This window comes from Carcharhinus amblyrhynchos, chromosome 28, assembly GCF_965287045.1.
Source record: "Carcharhinus amblyrhynchos chromosome 28, sCarAmb.v2.hapA, whole genome shotgun sequence".
Lineage (NCBI taxonomy): Eukaryota > Metazoa > Chordata > Chondrichthyes > Carcharhiniformes > Carcharhinidae > Carcharhinus > Carcharhinus amblyrhynchos.
In genome coordinates, this window is record NC_137351.1 from 6,740,475 (window position 1) to 6,764,529 (window position 24,055).

The 24,055-nt window shown below is 44.0% G+C and overlaps 1 protein-coding gene across 1 annotated transcript in view; it reads right to left on the reverse strand.

Annotated features, from left to right (window-relative positions):
• Positions 1-24,055, reverse strand: part of LOC145359429 (aggrecan core protein-like) — a 74,415-nt gene that overhangs the window by 28,670 nt on the left and 21,690 nt on the right. The window contains exons 4-13 of the mRNA XM_080213977.1: positions 23,235-23,409; positions 20,584-20,711; positions 17,487-17,800; positions 16,819-16,831; positions 15,055-15,759; positions 11,459-11,633; positions 8,785-8,912; positions 4,775-5,068; positions 1,882-2,022; positions 481-585 (exon numbers count right to left, since the gene is read on the reverse strand). Coding sequence (XP_080070103.1) covers positions 481-585; positions 1,882-2,022; positions 4,775-5,068; positions 8,785-8,912; positions 11,459-11,633; positions 15,055-15,759; positions 16,819-16,831; positions 17,487-17,800; positions 20,584-20,711; positions 23,235-23,409 — 2,178 coding nt within the window. The remainder of the gene's footprint in view (positions 1-480; positions 586-1,881; positions 2,023-4,774; positions 5,069-8,784; positions 8,913-11,458; positions 11,634-15,054; positions 15,760-16,818; positions 16,832-17,486; positions 17,801-20,583; positions 20,712-23,234; positions 23,410-24,055) is intronic.

A 24,055-nucleotide genomic window follows, 5' to 3' on the forward strand; every position in this document is an offset into this window, starting at 1 on the left:
ACAAGCAGTTACCAAAGGTCGGAATTGAATCCAGGTCCCAGGCACTGTGAGGTGGCAGTGCTAGCCCACTGTGCCACCGTGCTGGATCCTAGAAGCTAAGTGGGAAATAGATGAGATTAAGTCCACCCCTGTGATAGACAGTGTTGAATTATCTTTTGAAATGAATTGAATATATTGTTCTTCTGATGCAAGTCCAAGACCAATTTCACCACCTAACCTTCCCTTCTCATCATTCTTAAGTTCATTAATGAAGAACTGACTTTTAGACTAAAGCTCTGAAGGGTCTCTGCTACTATTCTTAACATGGTAGAAATCAGCTTCTTCCAGAGTGAAGGGATAAGATTGGAAATATAGAAGTCAAAGAGACCATTGAGAGAAGGTTGGGTTCCTCTAATATACAGCACGAGTTTGCTGGCTGCAATAGTCCATCAATTGCAGCTTCCTGTTCATTGCTTCCAAATAATTAAGTCTGTTACTTACCAGGCTCAGTTGTGGGTGTTACTGGCACAAAGAGTTTCTCCGTCTGTTCAGTTGTGAGATATTTATCTGAGGTGACTTCAGTTGGAGGTTCAGAAACCACAGGTACTGTAATCCATTCAGGCGGCAATAAGAAATAAGAACAGAGAAAATTACAGCACAAGAACAGACCCTTCAGTCCTCCAAGCATGCACCAACCATGCTGCCCGACTGAACTAAAACCCCCTATCTTTCCGGGCACCATATCCCTCTATTCTCACCCTAATCATGTATTTGTCCAGACGCCCATTAAAAGCCACTATCGTATCTGCTTCCATCTCCTCCCATGGCAGCAAGTTCCAGGCACCCATCACCCTCTGTGTAAAAAATTTGCTTCGTATATCTCTTTTAAACATTGCCCCTCACACCTTAAACTGATGGCCCCTAGTAATTGACTCTTCCACCCTGGGTAAAAGCTTCTGACTATCCACTTTATCCATGCCCCTCATAATCTCGTAGACTTCAATCAGTTTGCCCCTCAACCTCCGTTGTTCCAGTGACAACAAGCCAAGCTTCTCCAAACTCTTCTCATGGCTAATGCCCTCCATACCAGGTAACATCCTGATAAACCTTTTCTGTACCTTCTCCAAAGCCTCCACATCCTTCTGGTAGTGTGGCGACCAGAATTGAACATGATATTCCAAGTGCGGCCTAATTAAGGTTCTATAAAGCTGCAACATGACTTGCCAATTTTTAAGGTCTGTGCTCCAGCCGACGCCCCATGCCGTATGCCTTTTAGCCTACCTTCTCCACCTGCATTGCCACTTTCAGTGACCTGTGTATGTGTATACCCAGATCCCTCTGCCTATCAATACTGTTAAGGGTTCTGCCATTTACTGCATATTTCTTATCTGTATTAGACCTTCCAAAATGCATTATCCCACATTTGGCCTGATTAAACGCCAACTGCCATCTCATTCCCAAACTGATCTCATCGTTATCCGCAACTCCACCAACCTTGTGTTGTCCGCAAACTTAATAAACAAACCAGTTACATTTTCCTCCAAATCATTTATATACATTACAAACAGGAAAGATCCCAGAACTGATCCCTGAAGAATGTCACTTGTCACAGCCCTCCATTCACTTTCTGTACCAGTCTGCTATGAGGAACCTTGTCAAAAGCCTTAGGAAGTCCATGTAGACTGCATCCACCACCCAGCTTCATTGTCACTTCCTCAAAAAATTCAATCAAGTTAGTGAGACACAGCCTCCTCTTCACAAAACCTCAAGTCAGTGAGACACAACCTCCCCTTCATAATATCTCCATCTTTGGTGCCACTTGCGTTGCTATAGTCTCCTCAATCAAACCAAATGTAATAGTGGGCTCCCCTGTAGTCCCCACAACAAAGGTCTCAGTCCTACCTTTTTCAGCTTCCTCTGGCCTCACTGTCTTTTTTACTTCAAGCTCAAATTCAGGAGTTGGTGAGACCCTATCTATTCGGATCACAGGCACTGTTCGTTTCTCAATCTCTGGCTCTTCAGTAATCACAGGAACGATGGCTTCTAAAAAAAAAGTAAAGAAAATAAGAATTTAAAACATTCTTTCACTGATGTGAGCATTGCTGGTAGGCCTAGCACTTGTTGCCCATTCCAGGTTGCCCTTGAGAAAGTGATGGTGAAGTACCCTCTTGAACCGCTACCCACCATGTGGTGTAGGTACATCTGCAGTGCTGTTAGAGCAGGAGTTCCAGGATTTTGATTCAGCCACAGTGAAGGAACGGTGATATAGTTTCAAGTCAGGATGGCATATGACGCAGAGGGGAAATTACAGGTGGTGGTGTTCCCATGCATCTGCTGCCCTTGTCCTAAGTGTTAGAGTTTATAGGTTTAGAAGGTGTCATCGATGAAACCTTGACGAGTCACTGCAGTGCATTGTGTAGATTATATACACTGCTGCTACTGTGCATTGGTGGTTAGAGATTGAATGTTTAAGGTGGTGGAGGTAATGCCAATCAAGCAGGCTGCTTTGTCTAGCATGGTATCAACCTTCTTGAGTGTCCTGGAGCCTCACTCATCCAGCCAAGTGGAGAATATTCCATCACAAAGTGCATTCCCCCCTGGGAGTTGTCAATGACTGCAACATCCTGATGAATTCCTGGGAGAATGTTTGAGATTGCGTGAAGAAATTCCATGGGCTTTTCACAAAATCAAACTCCAATTTCAGCAAAATTATGGAAGTGGTCGCTTCAAGCATTCTTCCACCAAAGTTGTGTGAAGATTGGTCGAAAGCCAACAGAAATCCCAAAGTGGCAGGTATAGCACTGAATGTCGACATGAACATTTAATTATAAAACCCCAACCTTGTTTTTTTCCACAATGAAGAAACATCCCTAACACTCCTACAACCGTCAATGAATGCCAACCATGAGACAAGTCACAGTTAGGCAAGGATCGTCCAGCCCAGGAATGTGCGGAAAGCCAGCCAAAAGTCCACTGACTTCATCCTGCTGGTGGGCCGAGCTGGAAAATCCCATCCATTAGGTGGGATTTTACAGTCTCACTTGTCCCAAAACCGTAAAATCCTACCTGAGGTCAATGGGTCTTCCCACTGTCCACCCTATGCCTGCTCTAAATCCTGTGATGGGTGGGCAGTAAAATTCTGGCCCTAGCGTTTGACTAAACTAGCCTCAACAAATAATGAGAATTATGAATAATGGGAACCCGCTGTGATGTGGAATATTTACAAGTGAAATTTAAATTGGGAATCTATGCCACCTTTGTCCTCTCAATGATGTTAATGGTAATGAGGTTCGGTGGAAAAGTTGTGACAATGAGCTTCCTTGTTTCTATAGGAGGCTATCTTTTAGTGAAAAGCTTCACCCACTGTGGGATTGGATATGTATTCTGTGGGCATGTTAAATTTTAAGTGTAATCACGTGGGAACTGGCAAAAAGGAAAAATGTGAACTTGGCACCCAATTCCTTTTCCCTTGTCTGGAATGGCATGCCACAATTAAAATTCCATCCACTATCTTCGGTCCCCGACACACTATTGTTGCAATTATCCTTTTTCTACAATAATAACCCTTGTAGGTTCTTTGCGTTCAATTTTCAATTGCCCGAGTGGGTGGTGGAGTGGTGCCGAGGTCAGGTGTGGGTACATTTTGAAAATAACACTCCCAGAAGGCATGCCAATATTGTGAAACCTCCAGAACACGCTCAAAATGTGATTGGTGATTTGTGTGGGTTGCAGCGGAAGGTTGTGTAGAACAGCTGGCAAACCCTTAGCCTCCAGTTAAGAGTCGAATAAGCTCCTGGAAGAGGCTGGAGAGGGCCAGGAGACCAGGAAAAGCAAACAGTTAGTCATGATAAGTGTTCAGCGGTCAATTGTTGAGCCATTATGTGATGTGGACAATGAATAAATGTGATGAAAAATAGGGTGATTCAAACAGAGAGGGTGACATATCATACAACTGAACACTTGGCTACTTGTTTGCACTATTGGCTCTCTAACCTCCTGCTTCCTCTATTCTGCAAGCCCTCTCATAGCTGCCGGCTACCTGGGAGTATTGCAATCTATAACCAGTTCCCACTTCCATGCTAGATGAGCACCACTGGGTGTGCCATCAACCTCACCTCTTGCTTAAAAAATGGCTTGCAATTTGAAAATAGCTTTGCATCAGTGCCAGAGCTCGGCAATGATCCATGTGTTGTGTTCCTGATCCAGGACTGAAAATCAAGCTATTTGGATTACGCTGCCACTATGGTATGGTTAGGGTGTTGGGAGTATTGGAGGCAGGGGGGGCGTGGAAGGCAGCTTTATTTTGTGGAACTATATTCATTAAAATTGGGCATTTAATACTGGAACTAATTTTGGCTTGGATCATTGGAGACAGCAGCGAGGGGAAACATTCAATTTTTCCACAGGAGGTCTAAATCTACAAACTCTCTGCATCCCACAGTGGCACAGTGGTTTGCACTGCTGCCTCACAGCGTCAGGGACCCGACTTCGATTCCCGGCTTGAGTCACTGTCTGCGCAGAGTCTGCACGTTCTCCTGTGTCTCTGTTTCCTCTGGAATCTCCGGTTTCCTTCCACGCTCTGAAAGACGCGCTGATTAGGTGCATTGGCCATGCTAAATTCTTCCTCAGTGTACCCGAACAGGAGCTGGAGTTTAGCGACTAGGGGATTTTCATGGTAACTTCATTGTAGTGTTAGTGTAAGCCTACTTGTGACACTAATAAATAAACTTTAAAACTCGATAGTTTTGTGTTGGGGAAATCTCAGAAATATAAAAAGGAAAAGATGCTCGCTCACCTCTAAAGCAATAGACGTCATAACGTGACTCGGGATCGGGGTATCCAGTCTGATCCACGTGCAGGTACACTGTTCTCACTCCAGCTCGCCCGCTACCACAGAATGGCCTGGGATTTTGGATAGGGTACCTAACGCTGCCATCTGATAGCCAGCCTGCTCGACACTTATCCATGCCCTGCTTCCAGGCTGCATACAGCTGGCCGGTGGTGGCTATTTTAGCATTGTGGCTCAGACAATAGTCAACAGCTTCATCGTAAGTAAACCTGTCTGCCACAGTTGCGTGGAATACCTTTCCTATAAAAGGACAGAAGTAAACACAATGAAGTGAGATTAGCAATGTCATGTTCTGCGCTTAAATCATGGACACTTTTTCTAGTCTTTGAAAATTGTTATACGTTTCTGAATAGCAGCATAAGGATTTCAGGGTAATTGTTCAATGTAGAATAGTGCAGGTTAAATGTGGAAAATGATAGTATTGTTCTTTTTTCATATTGTAAACTGTGATTTCCTACAAACTTCTTTACCATTTATTTCATAGAATCCCAACAGTGCAGGACAAAGCCATTTGGCCCATCGCATCTGTACTGACCACAATCCCACCCAGACCCCATTCCCCTGACCCCACACATTTACCCTGCTAATCTCCCTGACACTAGGGTTAATTTAGCATGGCCAATCAATCTAACCCACACACCTTTGGGCTGTGGGAGGAAACAGGAGCACCCTGAGGAACCCCACACCAACACAGGGAGAACTGTACAAACTCCACACAGACAATCACCCGAGGCCGGGAATGCAACTTGGGTCCCTGGCGCTGTGAAGCAGCAGTGCTAACCACTGTAACACGCCTAGAACCTGCACCGACAACTATCCCACCCAGGCTGTATCCCTGAACCCCATGTATTTACCCCACAAGTCCACCTGACACATAAGGTGCTATATTTGCAAGAAGCATTGTAGCTATCCTTTCATGTAATTAACGTACGGGCTGTTTCTCAATCAGTCTGATAGTCCCACTATCACTGGCAATTGATAAGAATTGTCAAGTAGCTTTCCACAGAGAGATATTACAGCTTGTGCAGCAATTAATAACGAAACATTATTGGTTTCCTTCCTGCATCTCTAAGGCATCTATGATTTCCCTATTAATCCATTTCTAGGCTCGGATGCAGGGATTTTCCTATACTCTCCAGGATTTGTAGCTTTTGCTTTTAATGTTTGGCTCAATTTTAGTTTTTTGCATGACCAATCAATCTAACCCTCACATTTTTGGACATTTCATAGAGAATATTTTAATCTTTAGAACTTATGAGAAAAAGTTACAGCATCGTTGCTCAGACTGCCTATTTATCTTTAAATGACTCTTTAAATTTGAAGACACTTTGGTGCCAATCACTTCACAGCTCGAACATTCTGCCCCCGATACAAGGTTGCTATTATCAGTTCCCTCCGTTGTGAGAAAAGTAATTCAATGTTTTGCCATTTCAATTCGCCACCTTGCTCGCTCATTCACATTTCCGCCCTCAGTCATGTTCCAGTGAAGCCCAACGCAACTTGAGGAACCCCATTGTCCAGCTGGGCACTTTACAGCCTTCTGGACTCAACATTGAGTTCAACAACTTCAGGTCATGAACTTTGGCTTCCATTCTGTCTTTTTCTCACCCTCAGACACACAGAGGGATCTGGGTGTGAAAGTCCACAGATCCTTACAGGTGGCAACACAGATGGAAAAGGTGGTGAAGAAGGCATATGGCATGCTTGCCTTTATTGGATGGGGCATAGAGTATAAAAGTTGGTATATGATGTTGCAGTTATATAGAATGTTGGTTAGGCCACATTTGGAAAACTGCATCCAGTTCTGGTCACCACAGTACCCAAGGGCAAAGTGCTCATGCCCAGGGGGCAACTTAGCACTGTCCATCGAGCATGGAGCAATGCCAAGGGAGAGGAGCCGATGGGGAAGTGCCCTAGGGGGCAGGACTTGTTGGGGGCGAGGGATCCTGCTGCCACTCTGCCATTGAGATTGATGGGGGCTGGAAGGAGGCCAGTGACCGGGGCAGAATCATCTGCAGTGCAGGGGGTGGGAGATGGGGGCGCAGGGGGGTCAGGCTGTGGAGAGGTTGTGGGGGCAGCACTGTGGGGGTCCTATGCTAGCCAGCAAAAGGGAGACTGACTGCATAGAGGCCTTCTGGTTTCAGCCTCCTGAGCAGGAGTAGGCCCCACTCCCTGAAATCTAATGATATTCACGTTGGTGGCCTCTGCAGTGCACAGAACGTGGGAGGTTCGAGTGTGAACTCCCACTGAACAAACCAGCATTCAGTTTTCCCACAAATTCAACATTTTGAATGTTTTTGGGAGAATTCTGGCCACAATGTTACTTCCTGCAGCACTAGCCAACACCCAATGCTGTTAGACCTTGTCTCTATTGTTTAATGATTAAAAACATGACTACTGGCTTATTAGCTTTCCTCTTGTAAATATGCCATCCTGTAAGATTCTTCTCCTCTTTACATCCTCACTGAGTTCAAACGAAAACTTGTTAACCATCTTCCACTTTTCCTCTTGTTCCACAGACCTCAAAGCTTATATCTCCGCACGTGTCGTAGCTCTTACAAACTATGGCCTTTTTCAAATATAGGCCGGAATTCTCCAGCCGTTCATGCCAGCGGGATTCTCCAGTCCTGTCGGCAGCGCAACCCTGCCTATGCATTTCCCGCCGGAGTGGGAATTCCAATGGACAGTGCTGGGACCAGAGAATCCAGCCACTAGCAAACAACACGGCGACTCCCGCTGGTGGGAAACCTCATGGCTGGGATGCTGGCGAATCTCACCGATAATCTTGGTGTTGTCTAAACTTATGTTGAGATATGCCTGATTTTGTCTATTCTTTTTTCAACCTTAGTGATTTCCTGGTACACAAAGGCAAGGAAACTAAGTTCAATACTCTTTATTCAATCATTCTTGCTGGTTGTTTCACAGTTTGGTATGGCTCCTGCTCTGCCCAAGACTGCAAGAAGTTACAAAATATTGTGAATGTAGCCCAATCCATCAAGCAAACCAGCCCCCCTTCCACTGAGTCTGTCTACACTTCCCACTGCCTCAGCAAAGCAACCATCATAATTAAGGAACCCATGCACCCGGACATACTCTCTTCCACCTTATTCCGTTGGGAAAAAGATACAAAAATCTGAGGTCACGTACCAACCGACACAAGACTAGCTTCTTCAGATTTTTGAATGGACCTATCTTGCATTAAGTTGATTTTTCTCTACACCCTAGCTATGACTGAAACATTCTGTACTCTCTCCTTTCCTTCTCTATGAATGGTATACTCTGTCTGTATAGCACACAGGAAACAATACTTTTTACTGTATGCTAATACATTTGACAATGATAAATCAAATCAATAAATCAATAGGAGAATGATCATCTAGCCCACTACAGTCTCCCCCTCCCATGGCTCATTGATGATTGCCTTGGCCACAGGGTTCTTTCACACATGAAAGTAACAGACACACTTCCATTAAGAACAACTCCAATGTAAATACTGCCCCTCGACACTCCATCTTCAGCAACAAGGATCCCTGGTTCACTCCCTGTTTGGATTCCAACCTGACTGTACCTGCCACAAAATAAATAGCTAAAAAAACAATAAAGTTGATTGAACGGATGGCCGGAATTTTCCTAAACCCCCATCCCACTTCTGCCATGGATTCACTGTGGCAGGGCTGACGAGCCATTGAAATCTCCATTCACATCGGCGGGACTGGAAAATCACACTGGTGTGGAGGGCTGGAAAATTCCATCCCCAGATTGGAGTTTGTCAAACATCGCTAAACCATTGAGCTCCAGGGCAACTTATGTAATATCATTAATGTGGCAACAAGTCACAAGGCAGTTCATGCGAGCATTAATCAGTCTGAGACTAAAGGTCTTGTAATCAGGAAGAGAGAGACTTCAAGAGTTAGAGAGACTTAGGGACAAAACAATGATTCTTGCCCATACTATACCATTGAGACAGTCAATGTAGCAGTAAACATCATAAGTTTCCTCAGGTTTGCGGACACCATAACTTCTTACACCAGGAAAGCCATCTTTGTCACCAAAACAACGTTCTCTAGGGTTCACCATTGGATACCTAATCAAAAAGAAGTTTCAGGTATGAAATATCTACAAAATTACATTTTTGTGCTCCTTCAAATTTTTTTTGCAGTCCCAGGTTGAAGGGTAGATATCAGCCAGGGCACCTGGGATAAGTTTCCTGCTCTTTATCAAAATTATGCCATGGGCGGTACAGAGGCAGAGTGGTTGGCACTGCTGCTTCACAGCACCAGGGACCCAGATTCGATTCCCAACTTGGGTCACTTTATGTGTGGAGTTTGTACATTCTCCCTGTGTCTGCGTGGGTTTCTTTTGGGTGTTCCGGTTTCCAATCTCAGTCCAGAGATGTGCAGGTTAGGTACATTGGCCATGCTAAATTGCCCCTTTGTGTCAGGGGGACTAACTAGAGTACATACGTGGCTATGGAGATAGGGTCTGGGTGGGATTGTGGTTGGTGCAGACTCGATGGGCCGAACAGCTTCCTTCTACACTTTGGAGAGTTCTCTAAGAATCGCTCATGTCTATCAGAGAGGGCAGAACAAGACCTCCAGTTAGCATCTCATCTGGAAGACAATGTCATAGCCTACCCTGTGACAGAGATGTCAAAGCTTTCGGAATCACAGTTTCCTTTCTACCCATTCAGGAGGTGGAGCCAAGAAACACATCTTCACACAAAGGGTAGCAGAGATTTGGAACTCTCTCACAAAAGGAAGCTACCACAATGGAAGCTTGCAAGATGGAGACTGATAGTTTGTCAGTCAAGGGTAACAGGGGATGTTAGGGCAATGATGGCGAAATGGTGCTAAGTTGCAGACCAACCATCATTTAATTAAATAGAGAAGCCAATCGAGGGGTTGAATGACCTCCACCTTCAAGACCATTGTAAGCATTGGATGCTGCCTGTGCACTGTTTAATAGCACATTGATTAATATTGCTATTAAACAAATGGATTCTGACCAATGTTCATTGGTTAGAACATTGAATACAGGAGTGGATACATCTTGTTGAAATTGTACAAGACATTAGTAAGGCCATACTTGGAATACTTCAAAAATTCTGGTCATCCTATTATAGAAAAGATTTTATTAAACTAAAAAGAGTGCAGAAAAGATTTACTAGGATGCTACCAGGACTTGATGGTTTGAGTTATAAGGAGAGGCTGGATGAACTGAGACTTTTTCCTCTGGAGTACAAAAGTCTGAGGGGTGATCTTATAGAGGTCTACAAAATAATGAGGGGCATTGATTAGCTAGATAGTCAATATAATTTCCCAAAGGTAAGGGAGCCTAAAACTAGAGGGCATAGATTTAAAGTAAGTGGGGAAAGATACGAAACAGTCCAGAGGGGCAATTTTTTCACACAGAGGGTGGTGAGTGTCTGCCAGAGGTATAAATAGAGGTGGGTAAAATTCTGTCTTTTAAAAAGCATTTAGACAGTTATATGGGTAAGATGGATATAGAGGGGTATGGGCCAAACGCGGGTATTTGGGACTAGCTTAGGGGTTAAAAAAAGGGAGCGGCATGGACAAGTTGGGCCGAAGGGCCTGTTTCTATGCTGTAAACCTCTATGACTCTATAAGAGAAAGCCATCAAGTGGTATTCACTGCATAGGTTACAATTTTCACATATTACCATTTCTAAAGAGGCCAGAAACACAAGACATAAATACAAGATAGTCACTGATAAATCCATGGAGGAATTCAGGAGAAATGTCCTTACCCAGTGCCCAGTGAGTGATTAGATGATGGAACCCACCCTCTCCCTCGCTGTCTCTCTTTCTTTTCTCTCTCCTCCTCCTCCTCTCTCTTTCTCTCTCTCTCCCTCTCTCCTTCCTTCCACCACCGCCCCCCCCACCCCACCCCCCGCCACCCCCACCCTGGCTAGTTGACATGAATGGTATAGAAGCATTTAAGGGGAGATGGTAAGCAGATGAAGGACAAGAAACTAAAGGAGATTCTGATTGGGTTTGTTGTGTATTCGGTCACTAGGGTGCATCCCGAGAACTGACTCCACAGACAGAAGTCGGGAAACACAGGTATTTTTAAGTTTTTTATTTATTATTAGTGTCACAAGTAAGCTTAGATTAACCCTGCAATGAAGTTACTGTGAAAATCCTTACGTCGCCACACTCCAGCACATGTTCGGATACACCGAGGGAGAATTTAGCATGGCCAATGCACCTAACCAGCATGTCTTTTGGACTGTGGGAGGAAACTGGAGCACATTGAGGAAACCCACGCAGACATGGGGAGAACATGCAGACTCTGCACAGACAGTGACCCAAGCCAGGAATCAAACCCAAGTGGTGCTGTGAGGCAGCAGTGCTAACCACTGTGCCACCCACTTTTCAGGTCTTACTCGCTCCACTCTCCAACTCCTAATGCCCACCCAGGGCGATCCTCACCAGATCTCCAGATCCCTAGGATCACATGACTCGCTACTTTAAAGGGGTTATGCCCCCATCATACATTAGAGAGTTAGATGGAGGATGCGCATCCCCCAGCATGGGTCATTGTTTTGTGCTGCAAATAATCTGTGAGATAACATATGATTTGTAACAAAGAGATTTAGTGTACTTTTTACCTGACAGTTTGGTCAGAGAGCCAGCCAGCATCGCACTGGTTGTATCCTTGCTCATAGGCTGCTTGCAGCTGCTGCGGGGTGGCAATGACGGCGTTATTTTCTGAACAGGCAATTTGAGCCTGGGTGAAATTCAGAGAATACCTGCTCGAACGAGCTCGATAATGGAAAACAGTCCCTGTTGGAGGAACACACATGCAGGTGAATGAGTTGAGTCAAATAAAACACGCTACATACAATGGATACAACCCCACTGACATACCATTGCCCCCACCATATAGCACATAGTGGGATTTCAGTGGCATAGAGATGAACCATGGTACCCAGTGAAAGGAGTCCTTTTGCCATGCACCCTTTGCCATGATACCTGACTCCCAGGGACAGAACTATAAAGAAAGCTTTGCCGCATTTTGTGTAGGAAGGGTGTTAAACAACTTGGACATTCCACTCTAATCATTTAGTCTCTTGGAAGTCTGGCAGTTATAGAGTAGAACAGAGCACAATGAGAAGCAACTAAAACTGTACTTGGTTAAAAGAAATTCATAGAACATAGAACATAGAACATTACAGCGCAGAACAGGCCCTTCGGCCCACAATGTTGCGCCGACCAGTTACAAAAACAATGACCCACTAGCCTATACCAATCCCTTTTCGTCCTTTTCATTCATGCACATTCTGAGATGTGACAATGAGCCACAAATTGGATTCTTCTAGCATCTAAATGTATCTGGGATCCCTAGAATTAAATTTATCCTTTTTGAATAAGTAAACTCCAGATCCCTCAATTTGATCGTATCATCACCCCAACCTTGTCTGATTAGATGCTGGGACATGGCTGGATTCCAGGCTCAAACACATTTTGAATGGGCGTCCACTTGATGAAGGAGCAGCGCTCCGAAAGCTTGTGCTACCAAATAAACTGTTGGGCTTTAACCTGTTGTGACATGGGTGTTGTGAGACTAGTTACTTTCTCAACAATATTTGAGTAATTGCTTAACAAATTTGAAGCCTAGTCCTTTAATTATTCAGCCCATCATATCTGTAGCTGGCTTGGTATAGTGGATATCTGCTCCACTGTCAAGATTCTTCACTCTTGTGGTGTTTGCTTTGCCAATACCGTGGGGAGGTGATGGCCTAGTAGTATTATCCCTAGACTATTCATCTAGAAAGTCAGTTCTGGAGGTTCTGGAGATCCGAGTTCGATTCCTGCCACCCCCGATGGTGGAATTTGAATTCAATAAAAAGAAAATCTGGAATTAAGAATCTATTATGACCATGAAACCATTGCTGATTGTGTAAAAAACCCATCTGGTTCACTAATGTCCTTTCGGGAAGGAAACCTGCCATCCTTACCTGATCTACGTGAGACTCCAAAGCCACAGCAATTCCTCTCAACTACCCTCTGAACAAGGGCAACTAGAGATGGGCAATAAATGCTGACCAGCCAGCAATGCCCTTGTCCCATGAATGAATAAAAGATCAAAAAATATAAGAGTCAAAGCAGGACTGAGTTTGAACTGGGGCTGTACAGCCTGGAGATGGGAATGTTAGAGAATGACCTCGCAAACTCTTCAGAATTCTGCAAGAACTTGATGGGAAACTCACTGGTTAGTGAATTGGTAACAAGAATTGGCAGCATAAATTCAGGGTTAACACTATGGCGAGGATTTTCCAGCCCCATCGTGATGGGAGGAGATTCAACAGCCCAGATGCATTAACATTTGGTGGGAGTGGATGATCCTGGTGGTGGGCAGGGCTGGAAAATCCCACGTAAGATTTCTTTACCCTTTCATGTTCCAGAGCTTTTTATTAGATTATTGGCTGCGTTGCAACAAGCAATTGTCGAAGTCCAGTCAATCACAATACTTAACAGGAACTTAGATGAACACTCGTTAAAGGGAATACTGTACAGTGCCAGGAAAGAACAGAGAAGTGGAATTAGAGAAGATACTTCCAATGTGGGGCTAGCATTAACCCATGGGCTGAATGGCCGCCTTCCATTCTGAAAGTTTATTTTTTTTAACCAATGAAATGAGGAAATCTCCTGATAGAATCATAGAATCCTTAAATGCAGAAAGAGGCCATTTAATCCATCAAGTCTACACTGATCACAATCCCACCCAGGTCCCATCCCCATAACTCCATGCATTTATCTTAGCTAGTCCACCTGAACTCAGCAGCAATTTAGCACGGCCAATCCAGCTAACCCACACATCTTTGGACTATGGGTGGAAACCGGAGCACCTGGAGGAAACCTACACAGATGTGTGGAGAATGTGTAAACTTCACATAGGCAGTGACCCAAGCTGGGAATCGAACATGGGTCCCTGGTGCTGTAAGGCAGCAGAGCTAACCACTGTGCCACCACCACGTCGCCCTACAGAATAGCATCAGAGAATCCCTACAGTGCAGGAGGCCATTCAGCCCATCAAGTCTGCACCAACAACCATCCCACCCAGGCCCTATCCCCATGACCCCATGTATTTACCCAGATAATTCCCCTGACCCTAAGGGTAATTTAGCATGGCCAATCAACCTCACCTGCACACCTTTGAACTATGGGATGAAACTGGAGCTCCTGGAGGAAACCCATACAGACATGGGGAGAATATGTAAACCCATGCAGAGGGTCAGAGGATGGAATTGAATCTGGATCTCAGGCATCGTGAGGCAGCAGTGCTAACCACCGTGTCACCGTGCTACCTTTAAATAATGTATAGGATTGTTTTTATTGAAGGGGAAAGCTACATAGTGAAGCACATCACCAAACAAAAAGATAGAAGGGCAGTTGAGATGTAATTAAAAATGGCCTAAAATTCCATTTAAAAGGATATAGATGGAAAGCAGAAGTGATGATTAATTCCTGTTTGAGTTCAATGGTTTCATGGTCATCATTAGACTTTTACTTCCAGATTTTTTTGGATGCCTTTTTATATTCTAACAGAAAACTCAAAAAATTGTAAATACATATATTATTACAAACGAAAAAGATAGTGTTCCAGGGAGTGACTCAGTAGGTTGTCCCTTTACACATGAACAGGAAGGTTAAAAAAGGTCCTTAAAATGAGTATGGCAAGGCAATAGTTATTGCCAATTCCTAGCCCTTCAAGAGGAAAGATCTTGCTCTGAGAGCAAACCACATCATGTGGAGCCACGTGCATTGGTCAAGTAGAGGTGGAAGCTTCCTTTTCGTGAATGACCTTAATGAATCCCTCAAGCTCCTTAAGATCAAGCGTCAGATCAAGTCCGAGATGAGGATGCAATACCTCATCTTGTCAGCTTGGATCTTGTTTGTGTCTCGAGGGGACCTTGAATTGGATGCAATTAGATTTTGAATTTGGCTGTTGGAACAATCAAGGAATGGATTTGGGTCAATTCTGAACATTGACTTTGTAACTTTACAGATGGAGTAAAAAAATTTTTTAAAAATTCATAAGTTGCCCCAGCAGGACTTGAACTCAGCCTCCAAATAGCTATTCTGGTATCATAGCCGCTAGGCTTCCATAGCATTTTCTGGTACTTATTGTCCCCTATCAAATACCACCATCTGATAGCAAATTTGCTCTTGTATCCTTACTGTGGTAACTATATTAACTTACCAGTCGGAGTGATTGGTCTGATAGGAAATAATGGTTCTAATGTTGTACTTCCCTCCTCTTCAACCACGGTCTGGGTAATGGCCTCTGTGACTGGTGTGCCTGTTTCTTGTAGCGCAGTTGTTAGCTCCCCAGGCTTCGTTGCAAAGACATCGGGAACTGCTGTGGCCACAGCAACAACTTCCTCAATGGTGGCTGGAGTCTCCTGTGGAGTTGCTGTGACTTCAAGCCTTGCAGTTGCTGTCCATTCTTCAACAGGTACAGACACCTCAACAGTTGCTACCTCCGAAACCGTGACTTCTGCTTGGGAGACAGCTGCAGTGACTGCTGATATGAATCCAGGGGTGGTTAATTCTTCACTAACTGTCACGTTTTCAGGTAAGTCTGTAATTCTGGGGACAATCGTTTCCTGGATAATGGATGGAACAGGCTCCTCAGAAGTCGGAATGCTAGCTGTCTCCGGAGTGAGGACCTCTGGAAAACCGGTCACTGCTTCCTCAGTGAATGGAAGAGAAACTGCAGTAAAAGGGCTAAGCGTAATGATGTCAGCCTTGGCTTCTTTCTCTATGGTGATTTTTGTGAGGAATTTCTCTACCCTATCAGTAATAGTTTGAACAGTAAAGGCACTTCCTTCATCAGTAAACAACTCTTCTGGTTCTGTGGCTGGGTAGGTTAACGGTGTCTCCGTGAATGCTTCTATATCAGCACCTGCAGTTGAAAAAAAACACATTGAATAGATTACTAGTGAAGGGAACATTTTAGAAAGGAGACCTATTCTACTTCATTTGGTCAAAACGTCCACTAAATCTAAAAGACTGTTTGGCTATAAAATGTAGAGGCTGCGGCCTAGGCTAAGTAAGCAAATTAGTATCACTATTCATGGAATTCCTATAGTGCAGAAAGAGTCCATTTGGCCCATCTAGCCTGCACTGACAATGATCCCACCCAGCCCCTACTCCTGTAACCCCACATATTTACCCTACTAATCCCCCTCATAAAGGGACAATTTAGCACGGCCAATCCACTTAACTTGCACATCTTTGGACTGTGGGAGGAAACCGGAGCACCCGGAAGGGACCCACGCAGACCCGGGGTAATGTGCAAACTCCAATATGCCAGGATTCGAACTTGAGTCCCTGGTGCTGTGAGGTAGCAGTGTTAACCACTGTACTACCGTGGTACCCTAAATTGGACAGATTGTGATCTATATCACAATATGTTCAAGCTCTCATTAGTAGGGGCTTATGAGCACCAATTTTCAGGTGCAGACATTGGGTTTGGCTCAGTTTTGAGTTCATATTTGGTGGTGTACACTGGGAGGTCTGAGGTTTGTCCTTAACTGTGTTATAGATTTGAGCCATTGGCTCCACAGAGTCAAAGGAAGCTGTTTGGCCCATCAAGTCTGCACCAACTCGCTGAAACAGCTCCAGATCCACACTTCTGCCCTATCCCCTTAACCCTGTGCATTTACCATGCCCAATCCACCTAACTTGCACATCTTTGGCCTGTGGGAGGAAGCCCACACAGACACGGGGAGAACATGCAAACTCCATACAGACAGTAACACAGGCTGGAATCAAACCCAGGTCCCCAGTGCTGTGAGCAACAGGAAACTGTCTTTGTTTAGGTTTGGGTTCAAACCCAGAGATCCCCAAAATGAAATTGGCAGCAAAAATAATTTCAAAATGCTTCCAAAAGAACCTGCTTCTCATTATCATCTGTATTTAAGTTATTGTATTGCGAAAATGATTGAAAACGCTTTTCTACATTGTGGTTTGTGCTAATAATCAGAACTAAGGAAACATTATTTTTAGTTAAAGTGAGTCTAGTCACTAAGTAATGCAGTTCAGGCCTCCAAGCCTGTCATAGAATCACTAGAGTGCAAAAGGAGGCCATTTGGCCCATTGAGTCTGCACCAACTCTGTGAAAGTGCATCCCAGGCCCTTTCCCTGTTACCCTATGTATTTATCCCATTAATCCCCTAATCTACACATCTTGGAACACTAAAGGGCAATTTAGCATGGCCAATCCACTTAACCTGAGGATCTTTTGACTGTGGGAGGAAACCCACGCAGACATGGGGAGAATATGCAAACTCAGCACACACAGTCACTCGAGGCTGGAACCGAACCTGTGTCCCTGGGGCTGTGAGGCAGCAGTGCTGTCCACTGTGCCACCTTGCCATGTCATATCCAACATACACCTCTCCAGATTCAATTTCTTTATACGGTCTGTTTCAATTACTTTCTCGGTATCTTAATGCTCAATGAATTGAACTATTTCTTTGGCTTCCTCTCTTGCCACTGCTACTTTAAAAAAAACCTTGCATCCCTCAGAATTTGAACTCTTTAACCAGAATTAACAATTTACTTGTATCAGGTTCTGAACCCCGTCATTGCAACAATAATAACCAACATTTATTAGTCCAAGCAAACCTGAATTCTTGATTGCTTACCACTGAAGCAGTAGGCATCGTGTCGAGTGATAGGATCAGGGTAACCGGTTTGGTTGGGGTACCGGTACACAGTTCTTACTCCTAATAGGTTGCCACCACAGTTGGGTCTTCGCTTTGAGATTGGGTATCTGACACTGGCATCAGCTAGCCAGCCAGTATTGCACTGATCCATGCCATCTTTCCAGGCCATGTATAACTGTCCAGTAGTGGCTAACTGGGCGCCTTTGTCATAGCAAGCTTCCATTGCTTCCTTAAATGCATATCTTCCAGTGGTAGTGATGTAGAAGACTTTACCTACAGACAAGTGCAATTAAGTTGATCAATTGAGTTAAGTAAGTCCACCTCAAATTCGAACGAAAAATGTTTCCAGAAAATGTTTACACTTGAAAAATCACAACAGAGCAAGAAAACCCATTAGTTCCCAAACGCTAAACCTTTTCCCTTTCTAGGATCTAACTGCTTCCTAAGTTTATGTCCTTTTTTGAAGTCCATTGGGTAAAAATCTTTCCCCTATTCTTTACTATCTAATGTTAAACTAGTGGCTTCTGAATCTGAAAAGCGGGGTTATCAAGAGTTTTGAATTGTAATCGAGTTTGGTTATGATTGTAATGGCGCAATCTGACCGTTACAATCCAACTATATAGCTAGACGTTGAATGGGTCCACTCTGCTGTGGCATTGTGACTTTAAGAATGGAGTTAAGATTTTAAAAAGGTGTCCAACACTAATATGTTGGGTGGAAGTGATGGCCTAGACCATTTTTGCTAGACCATTAATCCAGAAACTCAATTAATGTTCTGGGGACTTGGTTTGAAATCCACCACAGCAGATGGTGAAATTTGAATACATTAAAAAAATCTGGAATAATGAATCTACTGATGATTATGAAACCATTGTCGATTGTTGGGAAAACTCATGTGGTTCACTAATGTCCTTTAGGGAAAGAAATCTGCCATCCTTACCTGGTCTGGCCTACACGTAACTCCAGCAATGTGGTTGACTCGCAATTGCCCTCGGGCATCTAGGGATGGGCAATAAATGCTGGCCTTGCCAGAGATGCCCATGTTCTATGAATGAATTAAAAATCACGCTGGTGGGATTTTCTGGTCCCGTTGCAGTGAACGGAGATTTGGCTGGAAGCCAATTGTCTGTCTTCACCCACATCTTCACTTGTAGGGCCAATGGGCATGAATGGCCAGAAAATTCTAGCCACTAAATCCCACACATTCTTGCTCACAATGCTACTTTTCCCCCTGAGATGAGAGGATTGGGAATGAAACATGCTATAATTATAGTATGGTATGTATTCTACACAGGATAGTGCTAGGGACCCAGGTCCAACTCTGGCCTCGGGTCACTGTCTGTGAGGAGTTTGCATGTTCTCCTTGGGTCTGCGTGGGTTTCTTCCGGGCGCTCCGGTTTCCTCCCACAGTCCAAAGATGTGCAGTTAGGTGGATTGGCCATGCTGTATTGAACCAAGTGTCATGAGGATTAGTAGGGTAAATATGTGGGGTTATGGGGATAGGGCCTGGGTAGGATTGTGGTCGGTGCAGACTCGATGGGCCGAATGGCCTCCTTATGCACCAGAGGGATTCTGTGGATTCTATTCTATGGATAACATCATTTTGTTCTTCCACTGAGCTGTAATGGATTCCTCTTCATTACTGAGGAGGTAATCACTGTGCTTCCCTTCTGTGGTTAGGTGGAGAAGGTGATTGGTCCATAATGTGTGCCCATCCTGTTATCCATCCCCTTCTATCAATATTTATTTAGAAAATGCAATGACCATGAAACCTTTCAGATGTCCAACACTTATCCATTTCCTCTCTGAGAGCTTTTAAAACATCCCAGTTCTCCTGTCTGCATATTAGTTCTGTGTGTGTGTGTGTGTGTGTGTGTGTGTGTGTCTTTTGATTCAGAACAAAATCTAAATTTTTGATTTCCTTTAGCTTTGCTGATCCTCAAAGAAGTACCCTAAATGCAGCAGAGCTGCCCCATTTGGAGGATCTAAAAGATTTAAGAGAATTGCATTGAGGACAGGATCCTAGATCTCAACAGCAGACTGGAATTCTCTGGTCGTCCATGTCCTGCCGCTGCTGTGAGCGAGGACAGAGGATTGGTGCTCAGCCAAATCTCCATTCACTGCAGTGGGAATCCCACCGGCATCAACGGCTGGAAAATTCTGGCCATGGTCTTTTGTTTAATTTGTTCATTGCTTCAAAGTCTGACACTCATTGTCCATTCCTAATGAGAGGCAGGCATAGATACGGTTGACAGTCAGAATCTTTTTCACAAAGTTGAAACGTCTAATACTAGGAGAATACGCACTTAAGGTGAGAGGGGGAATTTACAAAGGAGATGAGAGAGGTTTTTTTTACAGAGTGGTAGGTGTCTGGAACACGTTGCCTGGGGTGGTGGTGGAGGAGACAGATTGGGGCGTTTAAGGAGCTTTTAGATAAGCACTTGAATATGCGAGGAATAGAGGGAAATGGACCAAGGGCAGGCAATAGCGATTAGTTTAATTTGGCATCATGTTCAGCACAACATCATGGGCTGAAGAGCCTTTTCCGTGCTGTACTGTTCTGTGCTCTTGGAAAGGACTTATCTGCTTGCAGTTACTTTGTATGAATATAGCAATGAGTTTTGAAGTGACATATTCGACTCTGTTTCTCTCTCCACAGCGCTGCCAGACTGGCTGAGCATTTCATGTTCTTTTTACTTTATATTGTATATACTATATACTATAGCTGAACGTAGATACCAGTAATATCATTGGAAGAAACATTGTTTCCAAACCCACTCTACATTCTTTTTGGTAGAATCTATGTCTTCAGATGATGTGTTATGACCTGACACTCCAATTGTGCTAACACTTCTGGCTTTATGGGGTCGACTTCATTAAGATGTAGGTAGGTCATTGGTCCACGTTGGAGTTGACATTGGGGAATCATTGGAGGAGGCTGAACCTGGGCATCAGCTGGCCACATTGAGCTTAAATTCTCTCATGTTCTTGTCAACTTTATATCCTACATTTTGGACCTCAATCTGAATTTCTCTAGGAAAGAACACATCTCTTACCTTGTAATTCCTTTGCAAAACAATAAACATCATAGGTTTCATTTGTATCTCGGACACCATATGATCTGACACCTGGGTATTCATCCAAATTACCATAGCATCCCACTCGCGGTTTGTGAATTGGATACCTAAGAATAGAATTCCGGAAGTATTTGTCAGGAATAACGTTACCAGTGTATGCTTTTTTTTATGTTCATCATAAATACTGGGATTTACTATTGAAGTTAAAAACAGGAACTGTCTGGGCCCAGACCAACATCCTCAGTCTTCTGGCTTGTTTTGCATTTTGGACTTGCATTAAGTTCGTACAGCCAACCTGTGGGATAGGCCATCACTTACCACTGTAAACATTGGCTCAGTCAAACATTTATAAGGGGATTACCAGGATTCTCAGTTCACTGTCTCATCCCGTTTCACACAGAAGCCATATAGTCAACAGACAAATGGAGTTGGTGTCTCCTCAGTGATAGCTGGATTTCAACCAAGGTTGCAGAAATGGAAAAAAACTGAATAAAGGCAAATTAGTGCAGACGCTGGAATCTGAAACCAAAAGAGAAAATGCTGGAAAATTTCAGCCGGTCTGGCAACAACTGTAAAGAGAGAAATGAGCTGACGTTTGGCAAAGCTTTGCCAAAGGGTCATCTGGGCTTGAAACGTCAGCTCTTTTCTCTCCTTACAGATGCTGCCAGATCTGCTGAGATTTTCCAGCATTTTCTCTTTCGGTTTCAGAAATAAAAATCTGATATCCTTGGTGCATTGTACCATGCAGACACAATTTGAGTGACTCTTCAATTTAACATTGGATGCCAGTTGGCAGAAGAGTTTGCTGCGTTACTTCCACTAATAGCACATGGTGGAGGGATGATATAGAAGCTTGTCTATGTCTTTAGAAAATTTATTCTTCAAACACTATATCTTTAGAAAGTTTTTTCTTCAAACAGCTTACTACCACTTCCTTCTATTTCCCCACAACTTTGCAGCTGTCTCTATTTATATTCCTATTTTGGGGTCAAACAGATAACCAATTAAACTAAATCAGATAAACTGAGGGACAAATTAAAGGGTGGCTCCTTAAAAGGGATGCTGCCTTAAACAAAAATAAATTACAAGTGAAACTTGAAACATCAAATCAAAATGTTTAAAATGGTTGATAAGACAGGCCAGGCCACGCAGTGCACCTCAGATACAAGTCTCCATTTATATTCTTGATCCAATGCAGATTACCTGTCCTTAGCAATTCAATTGGCTTAACAATGTAATTATCAAAGGAAACAATTGCTAACTCATTGACATACTGTTGCTGAGAGACCCAGTGAAATGCACATAGGGCATATTCAATTTTAGCATTAAGTTTCTATATACATTTTTAAGTGGTATTTCCACATTGAAAATTCTCATTGCTCTTGCAGCCCTGATGGCTCAATGGTAATTGCCCCAAACACCATACAGATAGTGGTACAGTGGTTAGCACTGTCGTCTCACAACATCAGGGTCCTGGGTTCGATTCCTGGCTTGGGTGACTGTCTGTGTGGAGCCTGCACTTTCTTTCTGTGTCTGCGTGGCTCCCCTCTGGGTGCTCTGGTTTCCTCCCACACTCTGAAAGACAGGCTGGTTAGGTGCATTGACCCTAACAGGTTCCCTGACAGGATTGTAACATGGACAGTTTTGAGGACAATGATACCCTAACTAATGGGTGGCACAGTGGTCAGCCCTGCTGCCTCACAGCACCAGAGTCCAAGTTTCAATTCCACTCTGTCTGCCTGTGTGGAGTTTGCACGTTCTCCCCATGTCTGAATGGGTTTCCTCCAAGTGCTCTGTTTTCCTCCCACAGTCCAAAGATGTGCTGGTTAGATGCATTGGCCATACTAAATTCTCCCTCAGTGTACCCGAACAGCCACCAAAACGTGGCAACTAGGGGATTTTCACAGTAACTTCATTGCAGTGTTAATGTAAGCCTACCTGTGACACTAATACTTAAACTTAATACTGAAAATTCCCATTGCTCTTAGAGCTCTAACGGCTCAATTGTAATTTCCCCCAAACACCAGACAGACCAGGAAAGTTCTACGTTTGATACCCAACTTTTGATAAGTTAACCAGCATTTGTTAGCAGGGCTGGGCAATAGGAGATCAGTTCCTGCACTCAATCGCCATCCAGTGACCCCTGCTGGAAAGTCCACTTGGTTGATATGCAAAGAGGATCAGGCCCATCTATGATGCCCTGTCATTAATTATCTGCAAGATTCATCATCGAGGCTCAAGTGAAAAGACTATTTCACCGAGGTCTATAAAACTATTGTTGCCTATGGAAGCAGCCTAACTATTAGTCATTTTCTTTTAGGGACAGGAGAAAATAGGAAACTTGTTCTGACATATGTTAGATCATCTCCTAAATGCTGCAACGAAAAAGAATCCCTACACAGCATTATTTCCACATAATAATGCAAATACAGCTGGGGGTAATGTGTGCAAAGTCACTGTGCCACTTGTGGGGTCTCGTTGTAGCTGATGGCAGTTTAGTAATTTATGGACCAAGTGAGACCTGGCAAAATGTGTTCTCTTATCTTGCTCGTTCTAGGACCTGACAGTCCCATGGTCCCCAAAATGGTGTGCCACGCATGTCTGTGGCAAAAAATATAATTGGTCCAGACCTTACTGTTTGATCAGCCAACCATCCAGCATCACATTGATCAAATCCATCATCGTAAGCGGCCTGCAGTTGTTCTGGGGTGGCAATGGTGGCAGTGTTGTCAATACAAGCCTGCTGGGCTTTGTAGAAGTTGAGGGTGTATCTGCTGGAAATCGCACGGTAATGGAAGACAACACCTGGAATCAGAAAAAAAAATGCAGCTAACAAACTTGCAGTATTTATAGCGGGTTGTAAATTGTTCATTGGAAGGGTGTTGAGAGCTCTGTCTGCTGTGGCTCAATAGCTATTTTTTATTGCGCCTACCCTGCGTGTGAAATGAAAGTCCAGTTGGCTCATTATAATCAGGAGTTGCCACAGGAGGATGACACAAGACTTTGCCATTGCTACTGCTGACCCAAGGCCATTATCGGCTTGTGTACGGGCTTAGATTTGGCCTCTCCATCCGGTTTTTCAAATATGTCCTTCGTTTTGCACACCCATGTCAGGGGAGTGGACTTGAGTAATTTGTGGTCTCAATGTGACTTCAATCATGGCAAAAGACACAACATTGCCACAACAAATCTCTTTGGTAGAGGAAGGACCACCACTCTTGGATATTCTGATTGGCGATCCCTAGTTGTCCTTGAGAAGGTGATGGTGAACTGCCTTCTTGAATCGCTGCAGTCCACCTGCTGTGGGTTAACCCACAATGCCGTTGGCCAGGAATTCCAGGATTTTGACCCAGCGACTGTGAAGAAATAGCAAAATATTTCCAAACCAAGATGGTGAATGGCGTGGAGGGGAACTTGCAGATGGAGCTGTTCCCGTGTATCTGCTGTCCTT